The sequence below is a fragment of the Acomys minous genome (genome assembly GCF_964271855.1).
Source record: "Acomys minous genome assembly, chromosome: 12".
NCBI lineage: Eukaryota > Metazoa > Chordata > Mammalia > Rodentia > Muridae > Acomys > Acomys minous.
This window is the reverse complement of record NC_140493.1, coordinates 109,845,114-109,861,380: the sequence shown is the minus strand read 5'-3', so window position 1 is coordinate 109,861,380 and position 16,267 is coordinate 109,845,114. Positions and strand designations below refer to the sequence as shown.

The following is a 16,267-nucleotide window of genomic DNA, read 5'->3' as shown; positions in this document are numbered from 1 at the left end:
TTTGACCTCAAACAATTTCCAGAAAGCTGAGGGGTCTTCTCTAGCCTCCCTGGTGGGTTTTAATAGCCTTACTTTGCAAAACATTTGTGGCTGTGTGTTCGAAGGCAATTTGTGTGTGTGTGTGTGTCTGTGTGTGTGTGTCTGTGTATGTGTGTGTGTGTGTGTCTGTGTGTGTTTGTGTGTCTGTGTCCATGTGGAGAAGAGAGGGTTACTATCCAGTGTCTTCCTCAATAGCTTTCCATCTTACCCTTTGAGACAAGAATCTCTTGAACTTGGATCTTACCAATTGACTAGACTGGCTAGCCAGTGAGTCCCAGGATGCAACTGTCCCCGCCCCAGCCCCCAGCTCCTCTCCTCACTGGGCTTACAGACTTACACTATAGCACCCAGCTTTTACACGCTGGGGGCATGGTGCATGGCTTGCACAGCAAGCATTCTATCTTCCACAGACCAGAGAGTGTTTTAAAAATCTTTCTTCCTACAAATACTCAGTTATATAACTTTATTATACATTTGAAGCAATCGCGCAGTTGCACTTGCAGGGTGTGGAGAACGGTGGCTCTGAGCTAAGTGCGTTGATCCTGACACGCTCAGGAAGCTGAGTAGGGAGTCCCGAGGTCGAGGCCCACCTTGGTGTACGCAGGAAGACCCAGCCCCAGAAAAATGATGAGCAGTGTCAGCAATGATTAAAAACAAAACCAAGAAAAATAAAAAAATAAATTTAAAAAATTTTTAAAAAACAAACAAAAAAACAAGGAGCCCGGCGTGGTGGCTCATGCCTTTAATCCCAGCACTCAGGAGGCAGAGGCAAGCAGATTGTTGTGAGTTCAAGGCCAGCCTGGTCTACAAAGCAAGTCCAGGACAGCCAAGGTTACACTGAGAAACCCTGTCTTGAAAAACAAAAAGCAAACAAACAAACAAAAAACCAAAAGGAGAGGCTGGAGAGACAGCTTAGTTGAGAAGAGCAGTTGCTACTCCTGCAGGGGACTTAGGTTCTGATCCCCACCGCGCGCGTGCGCACACACACACACACACACACACACACACACACACACACACACACACCTGCCTCTAACTCCAGTTCCGGGGCAGGGATCCAACACCCTATTCTGTGTGCGGTGCACATGTAGACCAGCAGGCACACACATATACATATAAATAAAAATAAAATTTAAAAACACACTTGCAAGCGCAGAGTCACCACTCACCACTGGTCCGTGTCTTGAACTCAGTTTTCACTTGAGTGGCACACTCGTGCCTCCAAGAACTTACCTCAAGAAGTTACGCACAGGTGCTCATGGTTCCCAGGGTGCACAGGGAGAGCCTGGCAAGAGACGGGGTGGCTTGCACCCAAGAGAACCCAGAGGAGGGGACAGAGCAAGTGTGCCATTTCTAAAAGAGCCGGTCTTGTGGCTTCTCTTCAGGAGTGGTCCGCCAACCCCCTGTTTGAAAGGAAGGACAACAAGAAAGAGGCCCTGCTGGACCTGGACGGGAGGGTGGCCAACCTGAGCAAGCGCTACGCTGCCGTCAAGGATGCTGGTGTGAGGATCCAGGCCATGGTGGCGGTAAGGAGACCCCGGCGTCTTTTGGAAACTGCTTGCTTTCCATGCAGGGGGAAGAAAAGACGCACAGCCAAATACTTTATTAAAATGACAGATGACGAATGTTCTAGTGGCCACAGGGTCTATTAGCTTTCATCCACGGTGACCTAACCCAAGAGCAGCCGGCTGTCGAGGCGCCTCAAAGCCTGATCCCTGTCTTTACATGCCGTATGCGCTATGCCAAGGTGACCAGAGCACCACCAACACCTCACCAAAGTCCATATGAGCTGGTGACATCGCCACCCTAAGCCAACCAGGCTGGGCTGCTCACGTGTATCCTTCATGGATTTCCCACCTGTCAGGGTGGGCATGGACATGTGAGGCCTGAGGAGCCCTCGCGTGTGCGCATGCGGCATATCACAGCCAGCATGCGTCAGCAGGCGCCCCTGCTGTGCTCTCTAGAAAGTGGGTGTCTATGGTAGAAGCACAGTGGAGGGAGCAAAGCTGACAGAGTGAGACGGAGGCCAGAGAGCCAAGGAGAAAAATGATGAGCAGTGTCAGCAATGATAAAAACAAAAACAAGAGGCTGGACACACACACACACACACACACACACACACACACACACACACACAATGGCTCACAACTGTCTCTAACTCCAGTTCCAGGCCAGGGATCCAACACCCTGTTCTGTTCTGCATGTGGTGCACATGTAGACCAGCAGGCACACACATATACCTATAAATAAAAATAAAATTTAAAAACACGCACGGGAGCGCAGAGCCACCGCTCACCACTGGTCCGGCTTCGGTGAGACGGTGCAGCTGCCTGAGTGCCGTGGCTTTGTTACCACATCCATCCACAGCTGCAACAGCCACACGAACCATTTCTTTCTACCCCTCACTAAAGTTATTTGAGATTCTATCTTCTCTCCCCCTTTGCCTGAGGATACAGGCTGGGTTACATTCACCCTGTGGTCACCCGCAGCACTCAGTGTCTCACCGATTTATCCATCTGTCCCCCTCCCTTCTGTTACACACTTCTCCATCCCCCCATCCTTCCCTTCATCTGCCTGCTGCTTCATTCATCCCCCGCCCATCCACTCATGCATCTATCCAGGCCCCCGCCCTTTCACTTGTTCCTGCATCCTCTCACCCACCCTTCTACATGTCCGTCTACCTACCTGTCCGTCTGTCCATCTCCTGTGCACTGAGCCCTTTACCACTTCTGTCCCAGATCCTGTCAGGTGTCAGAGGTACGGTTGCAGAAAGGATAATCTAGTCTTTTGTCACAAAGATGGTCATCAAAGGAAAATACAGACTAAGGACAATTGAGAGTTGTCGCTCGTGCCATAGCGGCAGAAACGGCAGGTTGCTAAAGAGGATGTGGGTGAGGGGAGAGATAGGAGCCCCAACCCGAGGCCAACAGTGGGTGCTCAGGGACAGCCTTTATGAGGAGGGAATGTCTGAGCTGAAAGCTAAAAGCTTGGAAGGCATGCATCCCAGGAGTGGGAGGGAAAGCTTCTGCGGGAAAGAGCCCCAGACACTCAGGAGCCTTGAACACCTGCTGCAGGCGCCTCTGAGCCACATGGACAAAGACAAGGGTGCTGCACGCTGTTGTGGGGTAGATTGGACAGGGTGAGAGCTAAGTGCTATGCCAGTGCAGTCTCAGCCAACAGTGTGCTCCTGTGTGCAGGAAAATGCAGAGCTGTTCAGGGCGGATACAACCAGCCAACCCTGGAAGGATTACGTCAACTACATCGACCTCATGGTCTTGGATGAGTTTGACCGCTTCATCCGCAAATCTCTGAGTTACTTAATGGACAACATGACTATGGATGTAAGTTATCTTGTGTGTGTGTGTGTGTGTGTGTGTGTGTGTGTGTGTGTGTGTGTGTGTGTGTAAAAACAAGATCTGTGCTGGGATCTTTGCTTTAGGTTTGCCTGATGAGAAAGAAGGCTGTTTTATGAATTAACAAGCTCAATTAAAGTCTGTGGTGACCAGCTTGCCCTGGTTTTAAAACTAAACTTCCTGCATGCCATGGAACACCCCCACTCCCCATGCCCTCAGGACTGCCATTACCCAAAGGCACTGAGCAGATCTGAGGAATGCCCTCGCCTTGCTGCCGGGGGACTCTAGGCGCCCTTGGCCCCTTCTCCAGGGAACGGGAGAGGAGGCGGGTCCTGCTGTGTCAGCAGCTAGGCTTTACCTCTATGTATCAAAGGAATTGTGTTCTACAAGTGGTGACACGGTTGTTACAGTGTCTACAGTCCCTGCCAACGCCTTGTTACAGTGTCTCCAGCCAGCATTCTGTGGCTGTGGACAACTGAAGTCCCTGAGAACCTCAGAGGCAACTTCAAAGAAGAAAGACTATTGTAGTCTCAAAGATCCCGGTCCAGGTCCATCGCTTCTGGGCTGTGGTGAGCATAGCAGGGAGCTGTTGATGAAGCAAGGCTGCTCGCACCATGGGAGGCAGGAAACAAGCGGAAACCCCTTCATAGCAAAGCCCTTTCCTTAAGCAGCTACAAATCCATCAGCAGATTGGTTCACTGATGAGGTCCACACAGGTCCACCATCTCCAACGGCTGCCACACTAGGGACATTTCAGTTTTATACTGTAATACAACCATTACCAATAATCCTAAATGCTGCCAGTAAAAGAAGCCAAAGACCCACTGAGCCCAGCAAAGAGCAAGCTGATGGCATCCTGAAGGTCCCCCACAAGCCACAGAGGACAGATGGGTCATCTGTGAACCTGGCACACACAACATCGCCAGTCAGTAACTGTCTTTAGTACATCTTTGGCTGCTATAGTACAACACCTGAGACTGGGCGAGTTACAGACAATAGCAGCATACGCAGCTCACAGTTTAAGACGAGGGAGGGAGGGGCCCTTCTGGAGCTGGTCTTTATGCTGGAGGAAGAGGAAAAGGCAAAAAGGTACAGACATGTAGCCTCAAGTCTGTTGTAGTCAGAATCCACTTTGATGACCAGAATTCTGCCCATCCTATGGACTTATTGGAAAACTCGTGTCAACCACAGCCATGACAAATTGCAGACCCAAAATCCTGCTGATGCAAGCAGGCATTGCTCCCATCCACAGGCTCACAAGGCAACCCCACACTGTTGCTAAGTGTCAGTGACCAAAGGGAGTCGCCATCTAACCCACAAAGGTCTCTCCCTGACACCACCAGAGTTCCCAGTGGCCCCACATCAGGAGGCAGCCTCTGGATTCCGTGTTCAGAGAAGCCTGGCCATCCTCCATGATGGCTGACCATCTGTACCCTGGAGGGCTTCTCGACACTACTAAGCAGCTCTCCTCATCATAGAGAACTTGTTGGGGGGGGGGGCGGTTCAGAGACTGTCAGCCAGAGGTCTGATGGGACATGAGGTGGTCAAAGAGATGACAGTCTAGCCGCTTGCAGGCGGCGGTACATAGCCTGAGGGTCACTGTCCTAGTGGGCGGGGTCCCAGAGTAAACCTTGATAGCATCTCCTGGCAGATCGGCTTGGTACCCTGTAGCTTTGCTGCCTCACTAGAGGCACACAGATTTGGACTGGGTGCAGCCACATGGGGATACAAGGACTTACCTAAACTGTTGTCCTCGCAGAAGCGAGGAGCACAGGCAGCCATTGTCTCAATCCTTTGAAATGATGACCCTCCCGAGGCCAGGCAGCCGGTGATTGGCAGCACCGTGCTCAGTGGGCTGCCTCCCCCACCCCCCCATCCCACCACTCTTCCCCAGTCAACTCTTGCTGGTCTTAACTTCGTGGCTGTGCACCTGGCTGAAGTGGTCTGCCCCAGCAGGAGAAAGCTAGCTATGCATTAGCCAGAGCCTGGAACGGGCAACCCTGGGTGTCGTTTAGTGCAGCAGAGATACTGATCCTCAGTGATTTGTTTCAGGAGAGCATCGCTCCCCTGTTTGAGATCCGCATGGAGTTGGATGAGGAAGGGCTGACCTACAACCCGTCTCTGGAGATGGGCGGAGAGGATGGCTTCCTGGGGCTGATTGAGGGCCTGATCAATGACCTCTACAATGTGGCCAGGCTCATCCCTCGCCTGGCCAAGGGCAGAATTAACTACAAGGTCAGTCTTAGTTGCATTTTCCTACTTGGGTACTGACTAGTGTTGGCCTAGCTCTGCAAAGCCTGGTGACAGCAGTTCAGAGTGTGATAGACAGTCTGAGGCTGCCGTCCCATTGGGTCCCCAGGTGCAAGAGGCCTGCTCCCTCCCTCCCTCCCTTCTTCCCTCCCTCCCTCCCTCCCTCTCTCCCCCCCCCCTCTGATTCCTAAACCTGTCCTTCCCAGATGTCCTCTCTCCAGTGGTTTGCCTGGGTCTCCTTCCTCACCGTGTGCCCAGGCACTCTGACAAGTGTGCTTGTCACCACTGGGACAGAACCCCACACAAAAGCAACTTAAAGGAGGAGGGGTTCACTGCAGCTCACAGTTTGGGGGGTCTTGTCTTACCATGGTGGGAGTGATGTGGTAATAAGAGGCTGAGGCAGCTGGTCACATTGCATCTGCAGTCAGGAAGCAGAGAGCAATGGATGCTGGGACTCAGCAGGCTTTCTCCCTGATACTCCCTCTGGGAATGGTGCTCTCCACATTGGGGGGGGGGGTCTTCCCACAGAGTTCAGCCCCTCTAGACATTTTCACAGCCATGCCCAGTGGTGATGCTAAACCCAGCCAAGCTGACAATGGAGACTAACTCTTACAGATGCCGCCTGCCACCTTCCCCACCCACTTGATCCAAGTGTATTGATTGCTGAGTCTGCTCAGACTCTGGGTGCAGGAGTCTGAAGGAGGAGGGGGAGCAGGCATGCTGCTAGAGCATTTGTTTGTACTGTGCAGTGCATGACAGGATGCAGCGCATGTGCATTGTGAGACGAGCTGCAGGCACCTGGTCCTTCTGTGCCTCCCACGGATGCAGGCCCTCCTCCTCCTCCCCTCAGCCCTCAGAGCATCCTCCTCCCCTCAGCCCTCAGAGCATCCTCCTCCCCTCAGCCCTCAGAGCATCCTCCTCACTTCAGCCCTCAGAGCATCCTCCTCCTCTCAGCCCTCAGAGCATCCTCCTCACTTCAGCCCTCAGAGCATCCTCCTCCCTTCAGCCCTCAGAGCATCCTCCTCCCCTCAGCCCTCAGAGCATCCTCCTCCCCTATGCCCTCACAGCAGGATGTACAACCCACAGCTCCCATGGCCACCCTGTGGCTGGTGCCAAATAAAGAAAAAGGCAGGAGAGGAGTGTTGCCTGAAATCTTGGGGAGCCCCAGTGGTCCCTTCTTTGGGCTCTTAAGTCTTATTAATAAGAGAAAAACCCAAACAGAAGCCTAGGGGACAAAGAACAGACTCAAACAGACGCTTGAAGACAATGGACTAGGGTTAGAAAGGAAAACCTCAGGGCAAACAACCTGTGACTTGTGCTTTGCCTGGAGAATGGAGAAGAAAAAAGCCATGAAAACTTGAGATAAGGTGGGAGGGGGCAGTAACTACCAGATTCCAGCTGGTGTCCAAGGGTTTTTAAAAAAGAGTTAGGACACCCAAAAGTGTTAGAGTGAGAGTGTGTGTGTGTGTGTGTGTGTGTGTGTGTGTGTGTGTGTGTGTGTGTATGTTTTGAGGTTTTTGTTTTGTGAGACAGGGTTTCTTTGTGTAGCCCTGGCTGTCCTGGACTCAGTTTGTAGACCAGGATGGCCTCGAACTCACAGAGATCTGACTGCCTCTGCCTTCCGAGTGCTGGGATTAAAGGCATGCACCACCATCGCCTGGCCAGAACACCCAAAGTTTTACCATGGGATTTAGGCATATGTAAGCTCTAACCAGCATCTGAAAGAAAAAGAAGGGGGAAAAAAATAGTTAGACCTTTCCGAGCAGGAGGCTGAAAGGCAGGCATACCCAGCCCCGTCTCACGGTGGCTCACAAGAAGGTCAGAAATTCTGGAGGGAAATGTACAAGACCTACTTTCCCAGGGGTAGTCCCCAGCCAGGCCCCTGGCCTGCCCCCATTGAATTAGCCATCAACAAGGGCAGGTCTCCCCCTAGAGGTGAACCCATTCTTTACAGGATGGAGCAAAGCTGGGTGAGGGTCTTTCTTGGTGGCAAAGCCACTCCCAAGCAACCTCCCATCAGCTCTGTACCCATGGGGCTGTGGTTTGCAGGGTACCCGAGCCTTGGCATAGAGGAGCAGGTGGTGTGTCAACCTTAGAACCAAGATACACTGCACACAAGCACACAGGGGCTCTGAGAAGGAAACAGGCAAGTGAGAGCCCAGCTCACTTTCCTGTGGTGGGCATGGGTTCTGTGGAGGGATAGGAAAAAATAAAAATAAAAACCAAGCTTTCTAGCCCAAGAGAGTCTGCCCTTCCTAGAGCCATCAAGTCCTACGGGGCAGCCGAGGGCTCAGTCCGGCTCAGCCTTTCACTGTGCCCCTTGGCCTCCTCCATCAAATCGGCGTACTGATTCTGTGAGTGCTCCCCTCCTCTTGGTTTTTTATTAGAAAATTTAAATTTACACCATGAGAACTAATGAAGGACGAAAGGCATCAAGATAAAACTAAAAATGAAACCAAACAGAATCTGGTAAACATGCAGAAACATACCGAAACGGAACACCACCTTCTCTAGCATTTGACTAGCCAGAAATAAGCAGGACTACATCAGGAGTGGATCTGAACTGCAGAATTTTAAAGACCTCATAAGGGCTGGAGAGGTGGCTCAGGGGTTAGGAGCACTGGCTGCCCTTCCAGAGGTCCTGAGTTCAATTCCCCACAACCACATGGTGGCTCACAACCATCTGTAATGTGATATGGTGCCCTCTCCTGGCCTGTAGGTGTACATGCAGGCAGAGCACTGTATACATAATAAATAAATCTTAAAGAACAAACAAACTCATAAGCGATCAGGTGCAGATTAAATAGCATTTACCGAGGTTTCACTAGAGGGTAATTTTCCGGGTTATCATTTGGCAAATGTCCACCCCCACTTTAAACAGTCTATGTGCGTCTGATCTATGTCCCCATTGTCCATCGCAGAACATGGCACACAACCAAGGTCTGTGCACATACAGAATGTGTGAGCTCACACCCAAGTCACCTTGGGGTCAGACAGACCCAAAGCCACCCTTAGCAGCTCTTCCACCCAGAGGGCACTGCACACGGGCAGGCATCTCGCTTCCCAGCCAGACTGCTCAGTAGCACTCTCAGCCACGGAGAGCTGCTCTCCCAGGCTGGGGGGCGAATCTGTCGCTCACCCTCTGTCCCCACTCCCACCCCTGCAGACAGACCTGGAGGATATCACAGACCTCATAGAGATGCGGGAGGAACTGTCCAGCCTGGTCATCGGGGCCATGAAGGTGGCCGAAGAGTACCAGGACTCCTTTGAGAGGTACTCCTACCTCTGGGTGGATGACCTTCAAGAGTTTATGAAGAACTTCCTCTACTTTGGGCACGCGCCCACCCCTGAGGAGCTGGACATGCGAATAGACGACACCACCCCCAAGACACCGCCCAGCCTGGCTCAGTTCCAGCAGCAGGTGTGTACTGCCCTGTTGTCCTTCCCAGTGCCATCACCTGCATCGTCCTCACCTGCACTCTCAGGTAGACGAGGACCTAGGAGGAAAAGCATGCTGTACCACACTACACCACACGGGGGAGCACTAGTGTCGCAGGATGCAAACGTGGTAGGGGTCTTCAGCAGTGGCAGTGTGATGGGCTTCAGTTGGCTGGGGTGAGGGCACTATGCCGAGCTGGCTGGCTTCCTGTCCTGTGGTCACTCGGACAGTGGACCACTGATCCCGAGCATAAGGCTCCATGAGAATCCAACAAGAGGTGGTTGAGAGCCCCACACTCAGGCCGGCTCCTGGTGAGGGTTTGCTATCTAAGGATGGGTCTCCAGGATCAGTCAGGGCCCAGGTGTCCGAGCATCAGGAATCTAGAAAATGCAACAGTGCCTGCAGACCCCCCCCCCCCTTGCAAGTGAGAGGGAGCTCTCCCGTGAGTTAAGGGCCACGCTTTGGGAGTCGTCTTCTGCTCCGGAAGCTCTGCTTTGGTCACCCAATCCCATCCCCGTCTGTCTGACTGTTCCCTTTTCTAGAGGTGGGACAGAAGCAGCTCCCAGTTGATGGGGTAAGGGCAAACAGGTAGCAGTGGTCTTGGCCTCTCCCCGGCTGCGCCCCTGGGCCACCTGGCTGCCCTTCACAGCCAGACAGAAAGCAGCCCTGGCTCCTGCGGGGAGAGCAGCCACGGCTGACGGAGCCCCACGGCTGTGTTGGATAGATCGACTCCTATGAGAAGCTGTACGAGGAGGTGTCCAGGTGTGAGAACACCAAAGTGTTCCACGGCTGGCTGCAGTGCGACTGCCGCCCCTTCAAGCAGGCCTTGCTCAACACCATCAAGCGCTGGAGTCTGCTGTTCAAGCGACACCTGAGCAACCACGTCATCAACAGGTGACACTGCCGTGACATCCGCGTCTCCCCGGGGACCCCTGGAACAGCCTGGGAGGGACACCAGGGACTCTGTGAGTGGAGCCTTCCACCTATGCGTTTCGCTTAATGTGTTACCAGTGCAAGACAAGCAGGAGTGGGAAGCTGGGGGCCAGGAAGCCTCGGGTCCGGCGGGAAGGCTGGTGGGTTGGCCCAGTAAGTGTAGCATCAGCTGAGCCCATCCGGAAGGGCTGCTGGCCTCGCGGAGCTGTGCGGCTTTGAGATAGGGCTCAGGGATCAGCCTGGTCTACCCTAGCAGGGTCTTTGTGGCATCCATCGAGGCTGGGGGCGGGGGGGGGGGGCAGCCACTGTTCCTTTCCGGGTGGTGCCTCGCATGGCCGTCGAGGGTCCTTGCTGAGTTGACTGTGAGGTGGTGCCCCACGGAGTCTCCTTGTCCGACAGTCTCGCTGATCTGGAGAGCTTCATGACCGTCACCCGCTCAGGCCTGAAGAAGCCGCTTAAGGAGGGAGACTACGACGGGCTGGTGGAAGTGATGGGCCACTTGATGAAGGTCAAGGAGAGGCAGGTGGCCACGGACAACATGTTTGAGCCCCTGAAGCAGACCATCGAGCTGCTCAAGACCTACGGGGAGGAGATGCCGGAAGAGACCCACCTGAAGCTGCAGGTGGGTGGGTCCCAGCAGTGCTGTGCAGCGGGGCCGTGCCGGGTCACTGCGGGCGACTCTGGGTCCCCAGGGGGGATTGAGGCAGGGGACGGAATCTTCCTGGGGAACGGGGCCAAGGTGGTTCCTGCCTGGGAAATCACTTACTGATGGTTTTGTGGTATTAAAACCATCTCCATGTTCCACATCTCCTCCTGAGTGTGGCAGGATGTGAAAGCAGATGGAGACCGGGGCAAGGAGAGCCCCTGGGGATTAGGTAGCCCGAGAGGCTGCCTATGCCCTGCCATTCACTGCTCACGTGACATCCATGGTCAACATCAAAGGAGTCTATGCTGGCTGAGCTATAGGCTGAGCAGGATGGGGGCAGTCGCTCTGGAGGCCCCCCCCCAAGGAGACACCACACAACCCACCTGTGCCCAACTCTGTTTTCCCATTTCCTCCCAAGCCCGCCATCTTCCCTCCCTACTCCTCCTTTTTCCTCCCTCCCCTTCCCCTCCTTCCTCCCTCCCCCGGTCTCTCCCACTGTCCAGCTGCACCAGATCAGTCCCTCTGTCTGTATGCACCAACCTTAGCCACTGTCCAGACCCATGGCTCAGGAGTAGCAAGGGGCACGGAGCCAAAGGTCCATGGCCCTACCGTGCAGTCAGCTGGGGTGGCCCTGTGCTATAGAGGGCCTGCCCCAGAGTTTGTTGGGTCTGAACTTTAAGCAACTGGCCTTATGTCTGGCCCAGCCTTACTGCTTGAGATCCCCAGTTGAAGCCAAAGGCCTTTGAAGCATGTGGCCAGTCCTTAGGTGCTCCCAGGCCACACAGGGAGGCAGCTGGGGTATAAGGATGCCACACAAGGAAGGTGGCCTTAATGTCACTGCTTCTTTTCTTTTTTCTGCTGCTGGTGTACAGGCATACATGCATAAACATATACACAGGTGCTCACATGCACACCTGTTTACAGGTTCAGGCTTATGCATACATGTATCGCATGAATGTATGCCCAGGGTACACATGTGGACAAGTTCAGACTGATGTATACATGCATCACATGCATGGATGCCTGGGGTATACATGTGGACAAGTTCAGACTGATGTATGCACGTCTCACATGCATACATGCCCAGGGTACACACGTGGACAGGTTCAGGCTAATGAACACTATAAAGGTAGAAAAACTCCTGGTTGGTGGAGCACACTGCACTTCCTGGTTTGTCATTCTGGACCTGACTGGGCACAACATGAGCCCTTTATGCTATTTTAAAAGTCTCTCTTGAGCCTGCAATTATCTCATGGCAGAGCCTTTAAAAAGGGAGAGAGATGAGGGGCTCGGGAGCCAGCCTTGCTGCTTTTGCCAAGGACCCGGGTTCAGTTTCCAGCGCCCTCACGGCAGCTCACAACTGTCTGTAACTCCAGTTCCAGGGACCCCAGTATCTTCCTCACATAAACAAAAACAAAAGCAAACAACTCCAACGGCAGAATGGAAAGAGCCCTCCCTGGCCTTTGCCTCCCACAGGAGCTGCCAGAGAAGTGGGCCAACACCAAGAAACTGGCCATTCAAGTAAAGCAGAACGTAGCGCCCCTCCAGGCCAACGAGGTTAACATCCTAAGGCGCAAGTGTCAGCAGTTTGAGGTAACCCGGCAGGGGGCCAAAGCCAGGGCCGGGAGGACACGGTGGGTGCAGCACGCTGGGCTAGGGCGCTCTGAGCCAGGCGCACCAGGTGGGTGCAGCGCACTGGGGCGCTCTGTGGGGCGCTCTGAATCAGGCGTGGCATTAGCTAACCCCCTACTCCTCGCTCTCTCTCTACAGCTCAAGCAGCACGAATTCAGAGAGAAGTTCAGACGTGACGCCCCCTTCTCCTTCAGTGACCCCGACCCCTACAAGTCCCTGAATAAGGTACTGAAGCCCTGTGGGGAGGCCCCTGTGGGGAGGCCCTGCGGCAGCTCTGCGAACCCTGTGGGATGCTGCTCTTTTCTCAAGTCTTTACTCTGGGAAATGGAAACACGGCTTAAATGGGACGGCCGGAGAAGCCAAGCATGTGCGTGCATGCATGTATGTGTGGGCGTGCAGACTCTAGCATCCCCTTCCCAGCCCCACAGCGTCCGCTCTCCCACGCTGCATAGAAAGCTATTCCAGAGCAGCTACCCACGGCCACATGAGCATCCTGCAAACCTCACAGGCTGCCCTTCCCCCTCGAGCTGGCTTCCTCGCATTCATCCCCAGCTCGTCCCCTATGAAGCAGTTTCCTGTCACCTGGACTTAACGCTTGTCCCTTCCTCTCTCCCATCCAACCAGCCACCAGGCTTTTGCATGTGCCCTACTCTGTTCTCACTGCCCAAGTGTTAGAGTCAGCATCCGATGCCCAGGCCCACGGCCACGGTCCAGCCACCTTGTCAAGCCAGGGTAGACCCTCCCAGGACAGGAAACTGGCTTCTTCGAGCCAGGGTCAGCTCTGAGCTCCACAGGCCTCTTGCACCCACTCCAGGAGCCAGACCCTGGGGACTTGGCTCACTGGGCAGATGCGAGCCTTACAAGGTCCCTCAAAGCGCCTTACATTTCCTCTGCCCTGAGACCCTATTTTTAAAGTCAGGACTCTACTCTTTTCTTTAGGGCCATTTCACATGTCACTTTCCCTGAGCCACAATCTTGATGCCATTTTTTTTTTCTTTTCCCTTAAAGCAATCCTAGGCTGCTTTTGTCATTTTTAGTAAGATAATAAACATGGGTTGGAAGTGATAGTTACTGGGAGATCAACCCAGCAGGGCCTGAGGCTCGCAGCCCCCCCAGTCCTCTCAGCTCCTGGGAGAGACAGACAGAAGGGCTAGGTGTTCAAGGACAGCCTCTGCTTTGTAGAAAGTTTAGGCCAGCCTGGGCTACCTGGGACCAAAAGTCAGCCTAGACGTGCTCCAGCCTGCACAGCCGAGGAAGTGACCTAACTGGGCCTACAGAGGGTCTGCGATCAGATGCACTGTGCTCTGATGATGTCACTTGCAACCCAGAAAGTCAATACGTTTATTGTATACATCTGAACGGGGGGGGGGGGGGGGGGCGGGTCTATTGTATACAGCCGAATTGGGGGTGGGGGGGTCTGTTTAAGCGCATCTCCATAGAGGGTCTCTGTAGGTGAGCAGACTCGTCCTGTGAACATCCAGGAGCAGGGAGGAGGCAGCTGTGGTTGCTATGTTTTCCATACACTGTCAGCATCCCACATGGACCAGGGGAAGCTTTCTCATCTCCCTGAGCCTAGCCTGGAGAAAGATCTTGCTGTGCCTATGGGTCTGAGGCGTTTGGGGGTTCTTGTTATGGCTGCATCCGTGCCGGCAACACAAATCCTCCCCAAGACTCCATCTACTCCCACACGGACATGAACCTGTAGAAACAAGCTTCCTCCTCTTACCATATCCCAGAGCGTGGGGTACCACGAGTCTGCTGCCGTCCTGGATGGGGCACTGGTCTCCATCAGGGGATGGGGAGGCGCAGCTAGAGGGCCGAGAAGATTTATTGAGACATGGGTGGAGAAAGGAGATCAAGAAGGCAGGAACAGGGGTGGGGTGGGGCGCTCGGGCTTGGGGGCAGCCCCATTGATGTCCCCTGTTATCCCATCCCAGCAACAAAAGAGCATCTTTGCCATGGAGAGTGTCATGGAGGCGCTGTGCAAGTCCGCCAGCCTGTTCGAGGTCACCGTGCCAGACTACAAGCAGCTGAAGGCCTGCCACCGGGAGGTCCGCCTGCTAAAGGAGCTCTGGGACATGATCGTCATGGTGAGGCAGGCCAGGCCTCGTGGGATGGGGGCTCTGTATGGCCCTTTGGCTGTAAGGATGCGGCTGCAGCCTCCCTAAGGACCCCAGCAGCTCTAGGCAGTACCATCCTCCTCCCTCTGTTGCCTCCTTCCCATCCCGCCTCCTGACCTCTGTCTCCTCCTCTCAAATTTTATTTATTCTCTCATTTTCCTCTCTTACCTCCCTTAGGCTCCCTCCAAGCCATTCTTTGCAATAAGTCCTCTCCTACTTCTGTGACTTTTTTTTTTTCCTGGCCCATTGAGTTTAATTCTGGCCGCTTGCCTGACCATAGGTGTGAGCTTTTTAACTCCAGCAAGGGCAACTTACTGGTGGCCTTGCCACTGAGGACTATGGCTGCCCCTCCCCTCACAGCCCATGATGAACTGCCAAAAGGCCAAGCCTTGTGTGGTCCCTGTGGGCTGCTAGCCCACGAGTGCAGCAGCTATTCATGCCTGGAAGACAGGATTGCGCTGGCAATCGGCAATCCCGGCACCGGGGAGACAGAAATGGTAGGAAGTTGAAGGTAGGGTCAGCCTGCGCAACATAGCAGGTTCCAAGCCACACAGGAGTCGGTTAGAGGTGCCACGGCAAAACGCCACGCTCTGGAGGCGCATGGACATTGAGCGGCACCTCTTACCATTTAGACCGGGGGAGCCCAAAATCCATGCAGACACTAGCGCCAGATGAGAGGGCATTTCCTTTAACAGACATCACTAAAGGGAGCCCAGCCCAGGAGCTGCCATGTGCCTGAGTAGGCAGGGTGGCTCAGGAAGAGGCATGGGCAAGCAACCAACAGAGTGGACTCGGACCTGCCAGTGCGTCAGAGCCGTCGAGTCCTGCGCAGATGGCGGCGTCAGGTCTCGTCTTCAGGGCACACATCCTGCAGACACTGCGCTTGGGTCTTTCTGAGTCACTGGTGCTTGCTGGCCCCTCCTCCCCCAGCACCTGTGTCCACAATCTGACGCTTTTGATGACCAGTGGCTTCCAGCTTTGTAGCCTTTTCCAACACACCCCAGACGGAAGGACACGGGCTCTTAGTGTCTTCTGTTTCCGTCATTTTTGGTAGATTTTTTTCCTGTGTGGTTTGTCAGAAATGAAGTTTCTCCAATGATTTTCTTATTAATCAGTATAAGCTAGGTTATCATGCAGTAACAAATATCCCTACGTGTTTTAAACAACAACAAAAAATGTGTTGCTCATGCTCTTGTCATGGGCAGCTGTCCATCAGAGGTTAAGCCCAATAGTCCAGGCTGTGTATTAGTGTGATTGACAAGGCAGGCAAAGAGCACACTGAGCCAAGTATTGGCAGTCGGGGCTCCTGCGGAGAAGTCTGGACCTGGCTGAGGCAAGTTACACAGTCATCCCCAGATGGAGAGCGAGCCAAGTCTTGCCCTCCACCAGCAAGGCCCTGCATGGGCTTTTACAGACACGCATTTCACCAACTCATCTGTTATTAAACCGTGGCTTTTTTTTTCTTTTTTTCAAGACAGGGTTTCCCTGTGTAGCCTTGGCTGTCCTAGATTCACTTTGTAGACCAGGCTGGCCTCGAACTCACAGCAGTCTGCCTGCCTCTGCCTCCCGAGTGCTGGGATTAAAGGCATTAAACTGTGCCTTTTATGGCACAGTTGTTGATTCATTCTTTTTTCTAAAGTCTAATTTCAATTCTAAATATCCCTGCCAACTGGCCACTGTTCCCTGTAAGAAATAGGTCTGGGGTCACATACACACACACACACATACACACACACGCACACATACACACACACACACACACACACACACACACACACACAACCACACAATCAACAAGGCAAAGTGTGTAGTCACGTCAGCTCCAGCTCCAGCAGGCAAGCATGCCTAGCAATGC

General features: G+C 53.7%; 1 protein-coding gene across 6 annotated transcripts in view; it reads left to right on the top strand.

The window, feature by feature from the left end:
* Nucleotides 1–16,267, top strand: part of DNAH17 (dynein axonemal heavy chain 17) — a 119,418-nt gene that overhangs the window by 21,185 nt on the left and 81,966 nt on the right. For all 6 annotated transcript variants that reach the window (XM_084749025.1, XM_084749027.1, XM_084749029.1 and 3 more), the window contains exons 17-25: nt 1,425–1,565; nt 3,237–3,380; nt 5,445–5,627; nt 8,809–9,063; nt 9,806–9,975; nt 10,414–10,636; nt 12,137–12,253; nt 12,431–12,517; nt 14,230–14,382. In XM_084749025.1, coding sequence (XP_084605151.1) covers nt 1,425–1,565; nt 3,237–3,380; nt 5,445–5,627; nt 8,809–9,063; nt 9,806–9,975; nt 10,414–10,636; nt 12,137–12,253; nt 12,431–12,517; nt 14,230–14,382 — 1,473 coding nt within the window. The remainder of the gene's footprint in view (nt 1–1,424; nt 1,566–3,236; nt 3,381–5,444; nt 5,628–8,808; nt 9,064–9,805; nt 9,976–10,413; nt 10,637–12,136; nt 12,254–12,430; nt 12,518–14,229; nt 14,383–16,267) is intronic.